This window comes from Triticum urartu, chromosome 5A (genome assembly GCF_056163025.1).
Source record: "Triticum urartu cultivar PI428250 chromosome 5A, HENAU_Tu73, whole genome shotgun sequence".
In the NCBI taxonomy this organism is placed as follows: domain Eukaryota; kingdom Viridiplantae; phylum Streptophyta; class Magnoliopsida; order Poales; family Poaceae; genus Triticum; species Triticum urartu.
In genome coordinates this window covers 324930515-324943115 of record NC_141877.1, presented here as the reverse complement: position 1 = coordinate 324943115, position 12601 = coordinate 324930515, and the positions used below count along the sequence as shown (strand labels likewise).

Genomic DNA, 12601 nt, shown 5'->3' with positions numbered 1-12601 from the left:
GAAAATGAGACGATTATCACTACCTTGAAGGATGATGGTGTATTGAATTTCTTATTTGCGATTAGTGAAAGATGCATGTTGTTTTATGGCAAGTTTAACTCTCCTTATTCTTCAACCTCAACAAATATAATGTTCTAATGCCCAGAAGAAATATAAGGAGAAACACTCATTCATGAAACTTCTCCCAGTTAATTGTGGTATTCCCACTTGTTTCTACCAAATAATAATGCGGGCATACAAATTCTAGTAAGATAACTGTATGCTGATATATAGAGTAAAAAATGACAAAAAATGATGGTAGTTAAACAAACATTCTCTAATGACCATCATGCCACCCTGAGAAAACCTCTCTGCCGCATGCCTCCACTCTCAATCTAGCGCATGACTTTGACTTCCCAACAAACTTGCATTTGGAAATGGTGGTGAAATTACGAGTCTTGAGTTATTCATCTCTGACCATGCTATATACTCCCTCTGTTCCTAAATACTTGTCTTTCTAGGCATTTCAACAAGTGACCACATACGGTGCAAAATGAGTGAATCTACACTTTAAATATGTCTACATACATCCGTATGTAGTAATCATTTAAAATGTCTAGAAAGACAAATATTTAGGAACGGAGGGAGTAATGTTTAATGCATGTGCATTGCCATGGAATAAACAAAACTACAAACCCAAATGTATGTCGTTCATGATGGCATAAGGTTCTATTTACATAGGGACACATACCATTATCTCATTTGTTTTTATGTGTGACAATCATCATGTCTCCTTACAAACCAACTCCTTGTAAACAAGGCAACCCTTCCAACCCTCAACTTCCTCACTTCACCCGCTTGCTCTCCATCATTTTAGCTTCAAAAGTCTTATCATTTCGTGAAATATGATACTGTGTTGTATCTCTGATTCTAAAATGAAATGTGCCTCACTTGTCGTGAGAGATGTCATATTACATGTATTATTTACAAGATGCCTATAGCGCAATGACAGTATTGCTCTCTCTTATTATTCGCCGGCAAGAAAGATAATATTTCTGTGCTTGCAAGAAATGTGAAGGGAAATTTTTTGTGTATATACGAAAAATCTAACTGAAACAAAGGCCTGCTTAACTAAAATATGTGTACATTAGTCCTAGGTGGGTGTTGACTTAACCGACAACCTGGTCCATCTCCACGGTGGCCTCCTCGTGGTGGTTCAATAGCGAAGTTGTAGTCCTTAACCCATGCGCTAGAACCGGATAGCTGCCTTGGGAGAGACAAATATATCATTATGTGGTTACTTTCTCTTTTAGTTTGTAAGTATATACATGGTAGAATCTGAATAATTTATATTAGCTTGAACCAGAATTTCTTTTTACTACAATTGCAGGCTGCAGAAGTGATTTAATCTAACTATGGAGAGCATTCATATGTTTGCGTATCATTCTAATAATCATTAAGAAATTGTTATCAAACTATGCAATAAAGGAACTGATCCAAAATAGAAGCCTTCACTTGTTACTCCTAAGTCCTAACCATTTAAAAAAAGAAAGAGTGCATCAAATTATTTAATAGTGTGTGAGCCAATTCCCTAATTTTCTAAAAGAGAAAGGCTTGCACTTCTCAGTATTCGTAATTTCAAGATATGGAAACCTTACACGTGTTTCCAAATTCAATAACAAAAGGATGAACAATATGCAAATGTCAGTAAACAAATGAACTTTAGTTCATGACAGTCTGCTCCTACCAACCTTGCTTCGAGGGTTGCCACCCCTCCCACCACACACCTCCCCATCCCCCTCTGATTTTTTTTTGTTTTCTACCCTCCCCTTGGGCAAAAGAAAACGCTTTAACCCTGCATGTTCACCACTTCTGCCGGAAATAATAAACACACAAGGAAGCCCTCGGCCAACCCGGAAAGGACATCTTGCCTCGGACGCACTCCGAAGGCGAGCTCGTCCAATCTTGCCGCTGCTCCGTCTCCTCGGCTGCCATTCACCTCCCAATCATCCCTTGCCACCCACCTCCCCCATCCCCGCGCCGCTTTCGTCGACAGCCAACCGTTGCCGCTGCCTTCATCCAGGTTACTTTCCTCGCTGTCACCGCAACATGATGCCTCGCCATCATCTGCATGCCCCCATGGGTTGCATCCATTGATTAAATAGCAGGATCTACAAAGTGGTTATACACTCAAAAACTAAGCAAGCAAGATCAGTGTAAACCAAACCAGATTAAGCAAACTGAACCACATACAACACCCAGGCAAAGAAGAGTACCTCTGCATCAGTTCCAAAGCGAGTCACGCGATAGAGAACAAATAGATTTCCCATCAGATGAGTAGACAATGTTGCAAACCTCCCCAAACCATTCCGCAAAGGGTTACCAAATGGTGGAAGGAAAATTGGAAAAACATTTTATGCCCTCCTAGAAAGGACATGCCAGCAGAACGCATAAAAAGTGAGGTCACAAATACACAAGATTAAAATAAATATACAGCCTGTGTGTTCATGATCATGTTAACTGAAGCAATTTTGAACAATAAACAGAAAAATGACGGGTTAAATAGTCTTCCAAGCAGGGTTCTAAGGTTCTCAGAAGGACAAACAAAAATCAAGAGATGTGATGTTAAGTTTAGTTATCTGATAGGAAATACTCTCCAATAATATTATTACAGTTATCAGTTATCAGCCATGTGCTAACTAATATATATTGAGCTTGCTATGTTGTGTTAAAATAAAATAAACCGGTCTTTTCTCTGTCCCGCAAAAGGCCAGTCTTTTGCCATCCTCAAACAAGTTTGTGACAGGACTATGGTTGCACTTCACATACACCAAGTAACAAAGAAATAGTTTCAACTTAAAGAAAAAGAGATTAGTAAGAAGGATATATGTTCTCATTGTGCATATGGCTGAGCATCATAAATCAAAGAATTGAATCTCAAGATGCAACTTTTATCACCTTCAGGTATGAGTATCAATGCGCAGGTAGGTACTGCAGGTTTTAACATGATTCGTGCACACTAATTAGACATCTTTTTAGATGGTCAGTACTGAAGCAGTACTTTCTTTTGATGTATACTTACCTGCTCCTCCAACTTGCAGTACTGAAGCATGTACAAAACTAATTTGACATCTTTTTAGATGGCCAGTTCCTTCTGACTTGCACTTATACATGGTGTCATTTATGTCAGAATAATGTACATGGCAGCTGACCAAGTATAGTCTCAAGTAATAGGACTACAAGTAGTCGAGCAACTGACTGAGTATAATATTCAAATGTTGCAGACTTGGTTTGCCTACAAAAAAGACAGTAAAACATATATAAATGCCAATTGCATGATTTATTCCAAATTTATAATTACAAGATGCAACAATGGATATAACCTTGCGCGGCGGCGGAGCTCCCTGATCCTCATCTCCATGCATGGCGGCGGGGCTCCTTGGAGCCGACGAGTGTGGGGGAGGAGCTCCCTGCTCCTCTCCTCTGTTTTTGGGGGTGAGACCGCAAGACGAACCAGTACATTTTGCAGAGGGTGAGCATTTCCCTACTTTTCTCATAGTAGTATTGAATAACGGGTGGAATTCATTCCTGAAAAACATCAAACTGCCACCGAATGGTGTCCATGTGTCATCATCTATTCCCCGAAGACAACGAAATTGGGTGACATGCAATGAGACAAGACAAGTAGGGTCTAATTAATCAAAAGCCCACACCTGATTTCAACGAAGAATATGCCGCTGTCTCTTCCCTCGAGCCATCAATTAATAGTAAAAACTCATGGTCAATTTTAATTTGTTAAACAAATGCACATGTGTGAAGCTATGGGCTACAACCGCTTCGACCTGATGTTCTTAATTATTTGTTTCATTCACTTATATGCGTTACAGCCCATTGCAGTTTCCATCAGACCTCATAAAAGAAGTACAACAAGATTCAATGTTGATTATTCAAATCACAAAAAATATTTTGATATATTTTAGGTATGCAACAGATCACATCATCAGAATGCTAAACAGTATGAAGAAATACGAGCAACCAATTTCAGTTACAAGAAAAGACCGATTCAAATATCCACTTGAAACTCGCAAGAAAATAGTGATTCCTACAACATTATGGTTGCGTACCTCAGTAATTAGGTGCAGACTACATTCTAGGAAGTGGCATCATTCCGTAGCAGCAACATATATATGCAGCTTGCAAAATCAACATGCCTTCTAATGGCATTTTATTGGCCAGCAACTCCGACAGGATGATGCCAAAGCTGTAAACATCCACTTTGTTTGTGTAGTGATTTTTTAACCACGTTGAAGTGTGACAGTATTGTATAACTGGAACAATATAAGACAAAGCGTCAGGTTTTGGATTCACAGAAATCAGTGCTTAGCATCAGATTTCTCTTTGTAACAAGTAGAAGGTCCTCAAATCAATGAGTTCTAAAAACTTCAGCCAGGAAATTATCAAGAGGGCATACAAATCAAAGTATAATTTCAAGCATAAACTCGAGAAACTACAGCTAGAAACCATTTTGTTTTGGCTTCAGTTCATAAATTATTAATATTGACTATCAGTATCTAAAAAGAGTGATGTATAACCTCTGGCCATCCATCAGTATGTGTCAGTTTCAGTTGTCATCATTTCAGTCGTAGTTTCCTCTCGTGCAAGCCCAAAATCAGTAAGCTTCAGCTTCTTACAGAAAAGAGTGATGTATAACCTCTGTGGCCATCCATCAGTATGTCTCAGTTTCAGTTGTCATCATTTCAGTTGTAGTTTCCTCTCGTGCAAGCCCAAAATCAGTAAGCTTCAGCTTCTTACAGTTTGTACTAAGCAACAAATTATCTGCACACACAAAACTTTTATTAGGACACTGTAAAAGCATAAAAAGTGTGACAGAACAGCTTCGACAGAAAGGAACAAAACAACTACTGGAAGAACCTAGAAGGTAAAGCAAGTAGAACAAAATGGTAAGACCGAGAGGATGAAAGAAACACATCGTGAGTGAACCATGAACATGAATTAAAGCGGATACCATGGATATGAAACCAGGAACATTCAAGAATGGGATGTAGAAACATCTTACTGAAATTTTTAAATGATAAAGTGACCAGCTACTGAAAACCAAACAAGCTGAACCAAAAAGTAGAAACTCAAAACAATATCTTTGCAAGTAGCCACAATTGTAGTCTTAAAAATAGTAGCCACAATTGTAACCACAATGCTACATTTAACTGTGAAGCTCTAAAAGGTAGACTCAATGGAGGTAGCTTGGTCGGTTAATCACCATCATTTTATCTGTGTGAATATACTTGTGCCCTCTTCAGACAGACTTGAAAAAAATACTGCTACATTGACAAAAGTTGTTGGCAACTCAAACAAAAGCTCAATTATTTTCAAGAAAGACAGAGGCAGATCTCATAAAATATAAATCTCGCTGCAAAGCAGCACAGAGACTCGAGATTGCCAACATAACATGAGAAAACAATCATTGGTATGTATCTTTTTTTAACAAGGACGGTGTCTTGCTCGATTTCTTAAAAACACAAGCATGGTTTTCTCTCAGGCAGACACGGGAAATTTAACTTGATTCAAAGTATGCAACAAAGGAAAGGAAAATAAATTGCTCTGCATTGTCCAGTAGTCTTCATTTCAATACTTTAACTGTACGTAAGGTTATGTGCTAGCATAAAATGAGCTGGTTTTGTTTTTTGTGATGTTTGCTAATGCCAGGCACATTTCATGCGTGAGGAAACGAGTCCAGCCATCCGTTCATTCTGTGTTCTTTTGGGAATAACCTGGCATCAAATTCAAGTTTTCTTTAGAAAAAATAAAATCATTGCATAGTAAGTACAGTTCAGTACCAAGTATTAGCTAGACAGCTCCCCTGGTTATTTGTTCCAATTAATAACTGAAACTATAATAACTGAAACTATCATACAACATGGTAGGCAAAAACACTGTGTGTTAAACAATCGAACATCAGCCACGATTGATAGCATCTTACCTAAAGAAGTGGCAAGGACATCGTTGTGTGAACAATCTGACATCAGATCATCTGTACTTCGAGTCTGCGATGAACTAACTGACCAGTAAAACAACAATCTGGTCAAAGCCCATTCAAGCAATCAAGCTTTGTTCATGCCCTACAGCAAATCCAGAAGAAAAAAAGATCAGAGCCCACATTAGCCAAGGGAAAGAAATCAAGCACCTTTTAGACAGGTAATCACAGATTGACACTTTAGGGGCCTGGATGTACGTCATTTGGCGGATGATGTAGATTGCAGTCCATGCATTGGGGTTAACCTGACGGAAACACACATAAGTAATGAGTTCAGTGATCATCGCGAACAAGGTGGATTCTAAGTAATTTTAACAAATGGAACACAACTCGATCTTCTTGACCGAGGAGCATTTTCAGAAGAAATCATGGTATCCATACCTGAACAGTGTGCCTTGAAATTCCATCCACCAAGTTGTGGATCCACCTGCTTGCCTGGATGTACGTCATTTGGCGGATGATGTAGATTGCAGTCCATGCATTGGGGTTAACCTGACGGAAACACACATAAGTAATGAGTTCAGTGATCATCGCGAACAAGGTGGATTCTAAGTAATTTTAACAAATGGAACACAACTCGATCTTCTTGACCGAGGAGCATTTTCAGAAGAAATCATGGTATCCATACCTGAACAGTGTGCCTTGAAATTCCATCCACCAAGTTGTGGATCCACCTGCTTGCCTGGATGTACGTCATTTGGCGGATGATGTAGATTGCAGTCCATGCATTGGGGTTAACCTGACGGAAACACACATAAGTAATGAGTTCAGTGATCATCGCGAACAAGGTGGATTCTAAGTAATTTTAACAAATGGAACACAACTCGATCTTCTTGACCGAGGAGCATTTTCAGAAGAAATCATGGTATCCATACCTGAACAGTGTGCCTTGAAATTCCATCCACCAAGTTGTGGATCCACCTGCTTGCCTGGATGTACGTCATTTGGCGGATGATGTAGATTGCAGTCCATGCATTGGGGTTAACCTGACGGAAACACACATAAGTAATGAGTTCAGTGATCATCGCGAACAAGGTGGATTCTAAGTAATTTTAACAAATGGAACACAACTCGATCTTCTTGACCGAGGAGCATTTTCAGAAGAAATCATGGTATCCATACCTGAACAGTGTGCCTTGAAATTCCATCCACCAAGTTGTGGATCCACCTGCTTGCCTGGATGTACGTCATTTGGCGGATGATGTAGATTGCAGTCCATGCATTGGGGTTAACCTGACGGAAACACACATAAGTAATGAGTTCAGTGATCATCGCGAACAAGGTGGATTCTAAGTAATTTTAACAAATGGAACACAACTCGATCTTCTTGACCGAGGAGCATTTTCAGAAGAAATCATGGTATCCATACCTGAACAGTGTGCCTTGAAATTCCATCCACCAAGTTGTGGATCCACCTGCTTGCCTGGATGTACGTCATTTGGCGGATGATGTAGATTGCAGTCCATGCATTGGGGTTAACCTGACGGAAACACACATAAGTAATGAGTTCAGTGATCATCGCGAACAAGGTGGATTCTAAGTAATTTTAACAAATGGAACACAACTCGATCTTCTTGACCGAGGAGCATTTTCAGAAGAAATCATGGTATCCATACCTGAACAGTGTGCCTTGAAATTCCATCCACCAAGTTGTGGATCCACCTGCTTGCCTGGATGTACGTCATTTGGCGGATGATGTAGATTGCAGTCCATGCATTGGGGTTAACCTGACGGAAACACACATAAGTAATGAGTTCAGTGATCATCGCGAACAAGGTGGATTCTAAGTAATTTTAACAAATGGAACACAACTCGATCTTCTTGACCGAGGAGCATTTTCAGAAGAAATCATGGTATCCATACCTGAACAGTGTGCCTTGAAATTCCATCCACCAAGTTGTGGATCCACCTGCTTGCCTGGATGTACGTCATTTGGCGGATGATGTAGATTGCAGTCCATGCATTGGGGTTAACCTGACGGAAACACACATAAGTAATGAGTTCAGTGATCATCGCGAACAAGGTGGATTCTAAGTAATTTTAACAAATGGAACACAACTCGATCTTCTTGACCGAGGAGCATTTTCAGAAGAAATCATGGTATCCATACCTGAACAGTGTGCCTTGAAATTCCATCCACCAAGTTGTGGATCCACCTGCTTGCCGGTTACCATTTTCAGTTGGAAGTAGAATTTTCATATTTTTTTTCATGTTTTGCATTCAACCAATGCAATGCCTGCGCGGGTACTTCTGTTAGATCTCAATGTTTTCCGTCACAACAATCTGCATAATACACATAAGTACAAAATGTGAAGCAATAGTAGGACATCTAAAAATAATATTAGCAGTAGCACGAGTTGGCACACGCTCACAAAGCTAGCATCACACCTCTCTCTCTCTCTCTGTGTAGGCATTAGCAGCAGCAACATTAGACACCCTCCATTGGTAGAAGCAGCACATCAACGGCATCACCCAGTCACACACAAAAATCTCCCCATCTCTGCAATTGGGGAGGAGCGCATAAGGGGCCAGCAACAGCAAATCTGCCGCCAATTGTGCACAAATCCGGCTGCTGCTCCTCGTTGGCCACGCCCTACCCTGTTCGCCGGCGTCTGCTTCGTCCGTGAGGATCAGCGGCGGTGGCGGCGACCCTAGGCATCCGCGGCGGCGACTCCACACAAGCACCACCAGCCTGTAGTCCTGACCTGCCCTGGGATTTTGCGATGGCGCCGGCGACGGCGGCGGAGGCGGAGGCGGAGGCGGGGAACCATAGACAAAAGATTGAGGGAGGTCGACGGAGGAGTGGTGGGCCGGCGGACGGCGGTTGAGATGCAGGGGCGGTGGCAGGGAGCACGGGAGGCGGTGGTGGCATGCCGGAACCCTAAGCGGCGATCCGTTAGGAAATAGAGAGGGGCGGCTAGGACTGCAGGAAGGGGATCGTGGAGATACAGGGGGCGCTGGAGGCGCTCAAGGCCGCCGCCCCGCCGAGGTGGGAGGCGCCATCTAGATCGGGAAAAAGAGAGGAGAAGGGAGACGGTCGAGGGTCGACGGCTAGAGAGACCGGGATCGAGAGGAGCGGGTTTCGTGTGTTGGTGGGGTTAACCTACGAAAAAAACCGGACGAAAATTGACCGGTGGAGACTACCAACTGCTCCATTAGAAGTAGAGATCTTTTCGTTCGTTCTCCATTATTAATGACTTTGGAGTGACTCTTTATTGCATGTTGAGGGATAGTTATGTAATCCAATTATGTTATTATTGTTAAGGGAATTTGCACTAGCGAAAGTATGAACCCTAGCCCTTGTTTCAACGCATTGCAATACCGTTTACGCTCACTTTTATCATTAGTTACTTTGCTGTTTTTATATTTTCAGATTACAAATATTTTTATCTACCATCCATATACCACTTGTATCACCATCTCTTCGCCGAACTAGTGCACCTATATAATCTATCATTGTATTGGATGTGTTGGGGACACAAGAGACTCTTTGTTATTTGGTTGCAGGGTTGCTTGAGAGAGACTATCTTCATCCTACGCCTCCTACAGATTGATAAACCTTAGGTCATCCACTTGAGGTAAATTTGCTACTGTCCTACAAACCTCTGCACTTGGAGGCCCAACAACATTTACAAGAAGAAGGTTGTGTAGTAGACATCAAGCTCTTTTCTGGCGCCGTTGTCGGGGAGGTTAGCGCTTGAAGGTATATCTTTAGATCTTGCAATCGAGTCTTTTAGTTTCTTATTTTAGCACTAGTTTAGTTTATAAACGAAAATTACAAAAAAATGGAATTAAGTTTGCCTCATACGCTTTATCTTTTTAATATCTTTCGTGAGTATGATGGAAAGGAAAATTGTGCCAAAGTGTTAGAAGAAGAATGCATTAAAATGTTTGGCACTAAATATTTGAATGATGAGCATGATTGCAATGTTGTTAGTATGAATTCCTTGAATATACATGATGCTAATGATATGCAAAGCCACAAGCTTGGGGAAGCTATGTTTGATGAAAATGATATTTTTTGTCCCCCAAGTTTTAGTGAGAAAATTTATTATGATGAAAGCATGCCTCCTATTTATGATGTATTGATGAAAGCGGATTTGGAGAGGTCATGACTTTATTTTGTGATGAATCCACTATTTCGGAAGAGGTTCCAATTGATTATGAGAACAAAGTTGCTATCTATGATGATTATTGTGATGACTTGTATGTTATAAAGAATAATGATATCCATCATGACTTTAGTTTTCAATTGGATTATGCCTCACATGATAATTATTTTGTTGAGTTTGCTCCCATTATTATTCATGAGAAGAATTTTGCTTATGTGGAGAGTAATAAAATTTCTATGCTTGTAAATTATGAAAAGAATGCTTTAGGTGCTAGTTATATTGTTGAATTCATTCATGATGCTACTGAAAATTATTATGAGGGAGGAAAATATGCTTGTAGGAATTGCAATAATATCAAGTTTCCTCTCTGTGTGCTTAAAGTTTTGAAGCTATGCTTGTTTTACCTTCCTATGCAAGTTGATTCTTATTCCCATAAGTTGTTTGCTCACAAAATTCCTATGCATATGAAGTGGGTTAGACTTAAATGTGCTAGTCATATTATTCATGATGCTCTTTTTATGTTACAATTCTTATCTTCTATACGAGTATCATTGAAATCATCATGCCTAGCTAGGGGCGTTAAACGATAGCGCTTGTTGGGAGGCAACCCAACTTTATTTTTGTTCCTTGCTTTTTGTTCCTGTTTAGTAATAAATAATTCATCTATCCTATGTTTAGATGTGTTTTTATGTTTTAATTAGTGTTTATTCCAAGTAGAACCGTTGGGAAGACTTGGAGAAAGTCTTGTTGATCTTGCTGTAAAAAACAGAAACTTTGACGCTCACGAGAATTGTTGCCATTTTTTATTGGAGAGTGCTATTTAGTTAAATTTTTCTACAGATGATTAATAGATAAATTCCTCAGGTCCAACAATTTATTTTAGAATTTTTGGGGTTCCAGAAGTATATACGTTTGATCCAGATTACTACAGGCTGTTCTGTTTTTGACAGATTCTGTTTTATATGTGTTGTTTGCTTATTTTGATGAATCTATGAGTAGTATCGGAGGGTATGAACCATAGAGAAGTTGGAATACAGTAAATATTACACTAATATAAATAAAGAATGAGTTCATTATAGTACCTTGAAGTGGTGATTTATTTTCTTATACTAACGGAGCTTACGAGTTTTCTGTTAAGTTTTCTGTTGTGAAGTTTTCAAGTTTTGGGTAAAGATTCGATTGAACTATGGAATAAGGAATGGCAAGAGCCTAAGCTTGAGGATTCCCAAGGCACCCCAAGGTAATATTCAAGGACAACCAAAAGCCTAAGCTTGGGGATGCCCCGGAAGGCATCCCCTCTTTCGTCTTCGTTCATCGGTAACTTTACTTGGAGCTATATTTTTATTTACCACATGATATGTGTTTTGCTTGGAGAGTCATTTTATTTTATTTAGTTTTGCTTGCGGTTTGAATAAAATACCAAGATCTGAAATTCTTAAATGTTAGTGAGTTTTCACATAGTTGCATAATTATTCAACTACTCATTGATCTTCATTTATATCTTTCGGAGAAGTTTGTCATTTGCTCTAGTGCTTCACTTATATCCTTTTAGAGCACGGTGGTGGTTTTATTTTATAGAAATAGATGAACTCTCATGCTTCACTTATATTATTTTAAGAGTCTTTAGAACAGCATGGTAATTTGCTTTGAATATGAATTTAGTCCTAATATGATGGGCATCCAAGTCATATAAAGTGCATTGAATACTAAGAGAAGTTTGATACTTGATGATTGTTTTGAGATATGAGGATGGTAATATTAGAGTCATGCTAGTTGAGTAGTTGTGAATTTGAGAAATACTTGTGTTGAAGTTTGTGATTCCCGTAGCATGCACGTATGATGAACCGTTATGTGATAAAGTCGGAGCATGATTTATTTATTGATTGCCTTTCTTATGAGTGGCGGTCAGGAACGAGCGATGATCTTTTCCTACCAATCTATCCCCCTAGGAGCATGCGCGTAGTACTTTGTTTCGATAACTAATAGATTTTTGCAATAAGTATGTGAGTTCTTTATGACTAATGTTGAGTCCATGGATTATACGCACTCTCACCCTTCCATCATTCTAGCCTCTCTAGTACCGCGTAACTTTCGCCGGTACCATAAACCATCATATATTTTCCTCAAAACAACCACCATACCTACCTATTATGGCATTTCCATAGCCATTCCAAAATATATTGCCATGCAACTTTCCACCGTTCCGTTTATTATGACACGCTCCATCATTGTCATATTGCTTTGCATGATCATGTAGTTGACATCGTATTTGTGGCAAAGCCACCGTTCATAATTCTTTCATACATGTCACTCATGAGTCATTGCACATCCCGGTACACCGCCGGAGGCATTCATATAGAGTCATATCTTGTTCTAAGTATCGAGTTGTAATTCTTGAGTTGTAAGAAAATAAAAGTGTGATGATCATCATTAGTAGAGCATTGTCCCAGTGAGGAAA

The 12601-nt window shown here is 39.7% G+C and overlaps 1 protein-coding gene across 17 annotated transcripts; it reads right to left on the bottom strand.

Annotated features, from left to right (window-relative positions):
• Positions 1–1517: 1517 nt before the first annotated feature.
• LOC125508708 (uncharacterized) lies at positions 1518–9094 on the bottom strand. 17 transcript variants are annotated; one of them, XR_015604608.1, is made up of 17 exons: positions 8420–9094; positions 8142–8314; positions 7895–8005; positions 7648–7758; positions 7401–7511; positions 7154–7264; positions 6907–7017; positions 6660–6770; positions 6413–6523; positions 6201–6276; positions 5978–6116; positions 4572–4815; positions 3363–4307; positions 3062–3274; positions 2938–2970; positions 2256–2403; positions 1518–2106 (listed from the first exon to the last, which is right to left on the bottom strand). XR_015604608.1 is itself a non-coding variant. In XM_087525970.1 (11 exons), the coding sequence occupies exons 3-11, from the start codon at positions 7961–7963 to the stop codon at positions 6110–6112; spliced, it is 837 nt and encodes a 278-aa protein (XP_087382096.1). In that variant the 5' UTR covers positions 7964–8005; positions 8142–8314; positions 8420–9094; the 3' UTR covers positions 5980–6109. The 17 variants fall into 17 exon arrangements, 1 of the variants encoding a protein (XP_087382096.1); XR_015604601.1 differs by adding an exon at positions 5630–5768 and having other exon boundaries at positions 2256–3274; XR_015604605.1 differs by having other exon boundaries at positions 2938–3274.
• Positions 9095–12601: the final 3507 nt, after the last annotated feature.

What these genes read in the sequence shown, in the direction of transcription:
- LOC125508708 (XM_087525970.1), bottom strand. Translation starts at nt 7,963, where the DNA reads ATGACGTACATCCAGGCAAGCAGGTGGATCCACAACTTGGTGGATGGA. An exon ending in TTTCAAGGCACACTGTTCAG is followed by an intron (nt 6,524 to 6,659) that starts GTATGGATACCA and finishes TGTTTCCGTCAG; the next exon opens with GTTAACCCCAATGCATGGAC. An exon ending in TTTCAAGGCACACTGTTCAG is followed by an intron (nt 6,277 to 6,412) that starts GTATGGATACCA and finishes TGTTTCCGTCAG; the next exon opens with GTTAACCCCAATGCATGGAC.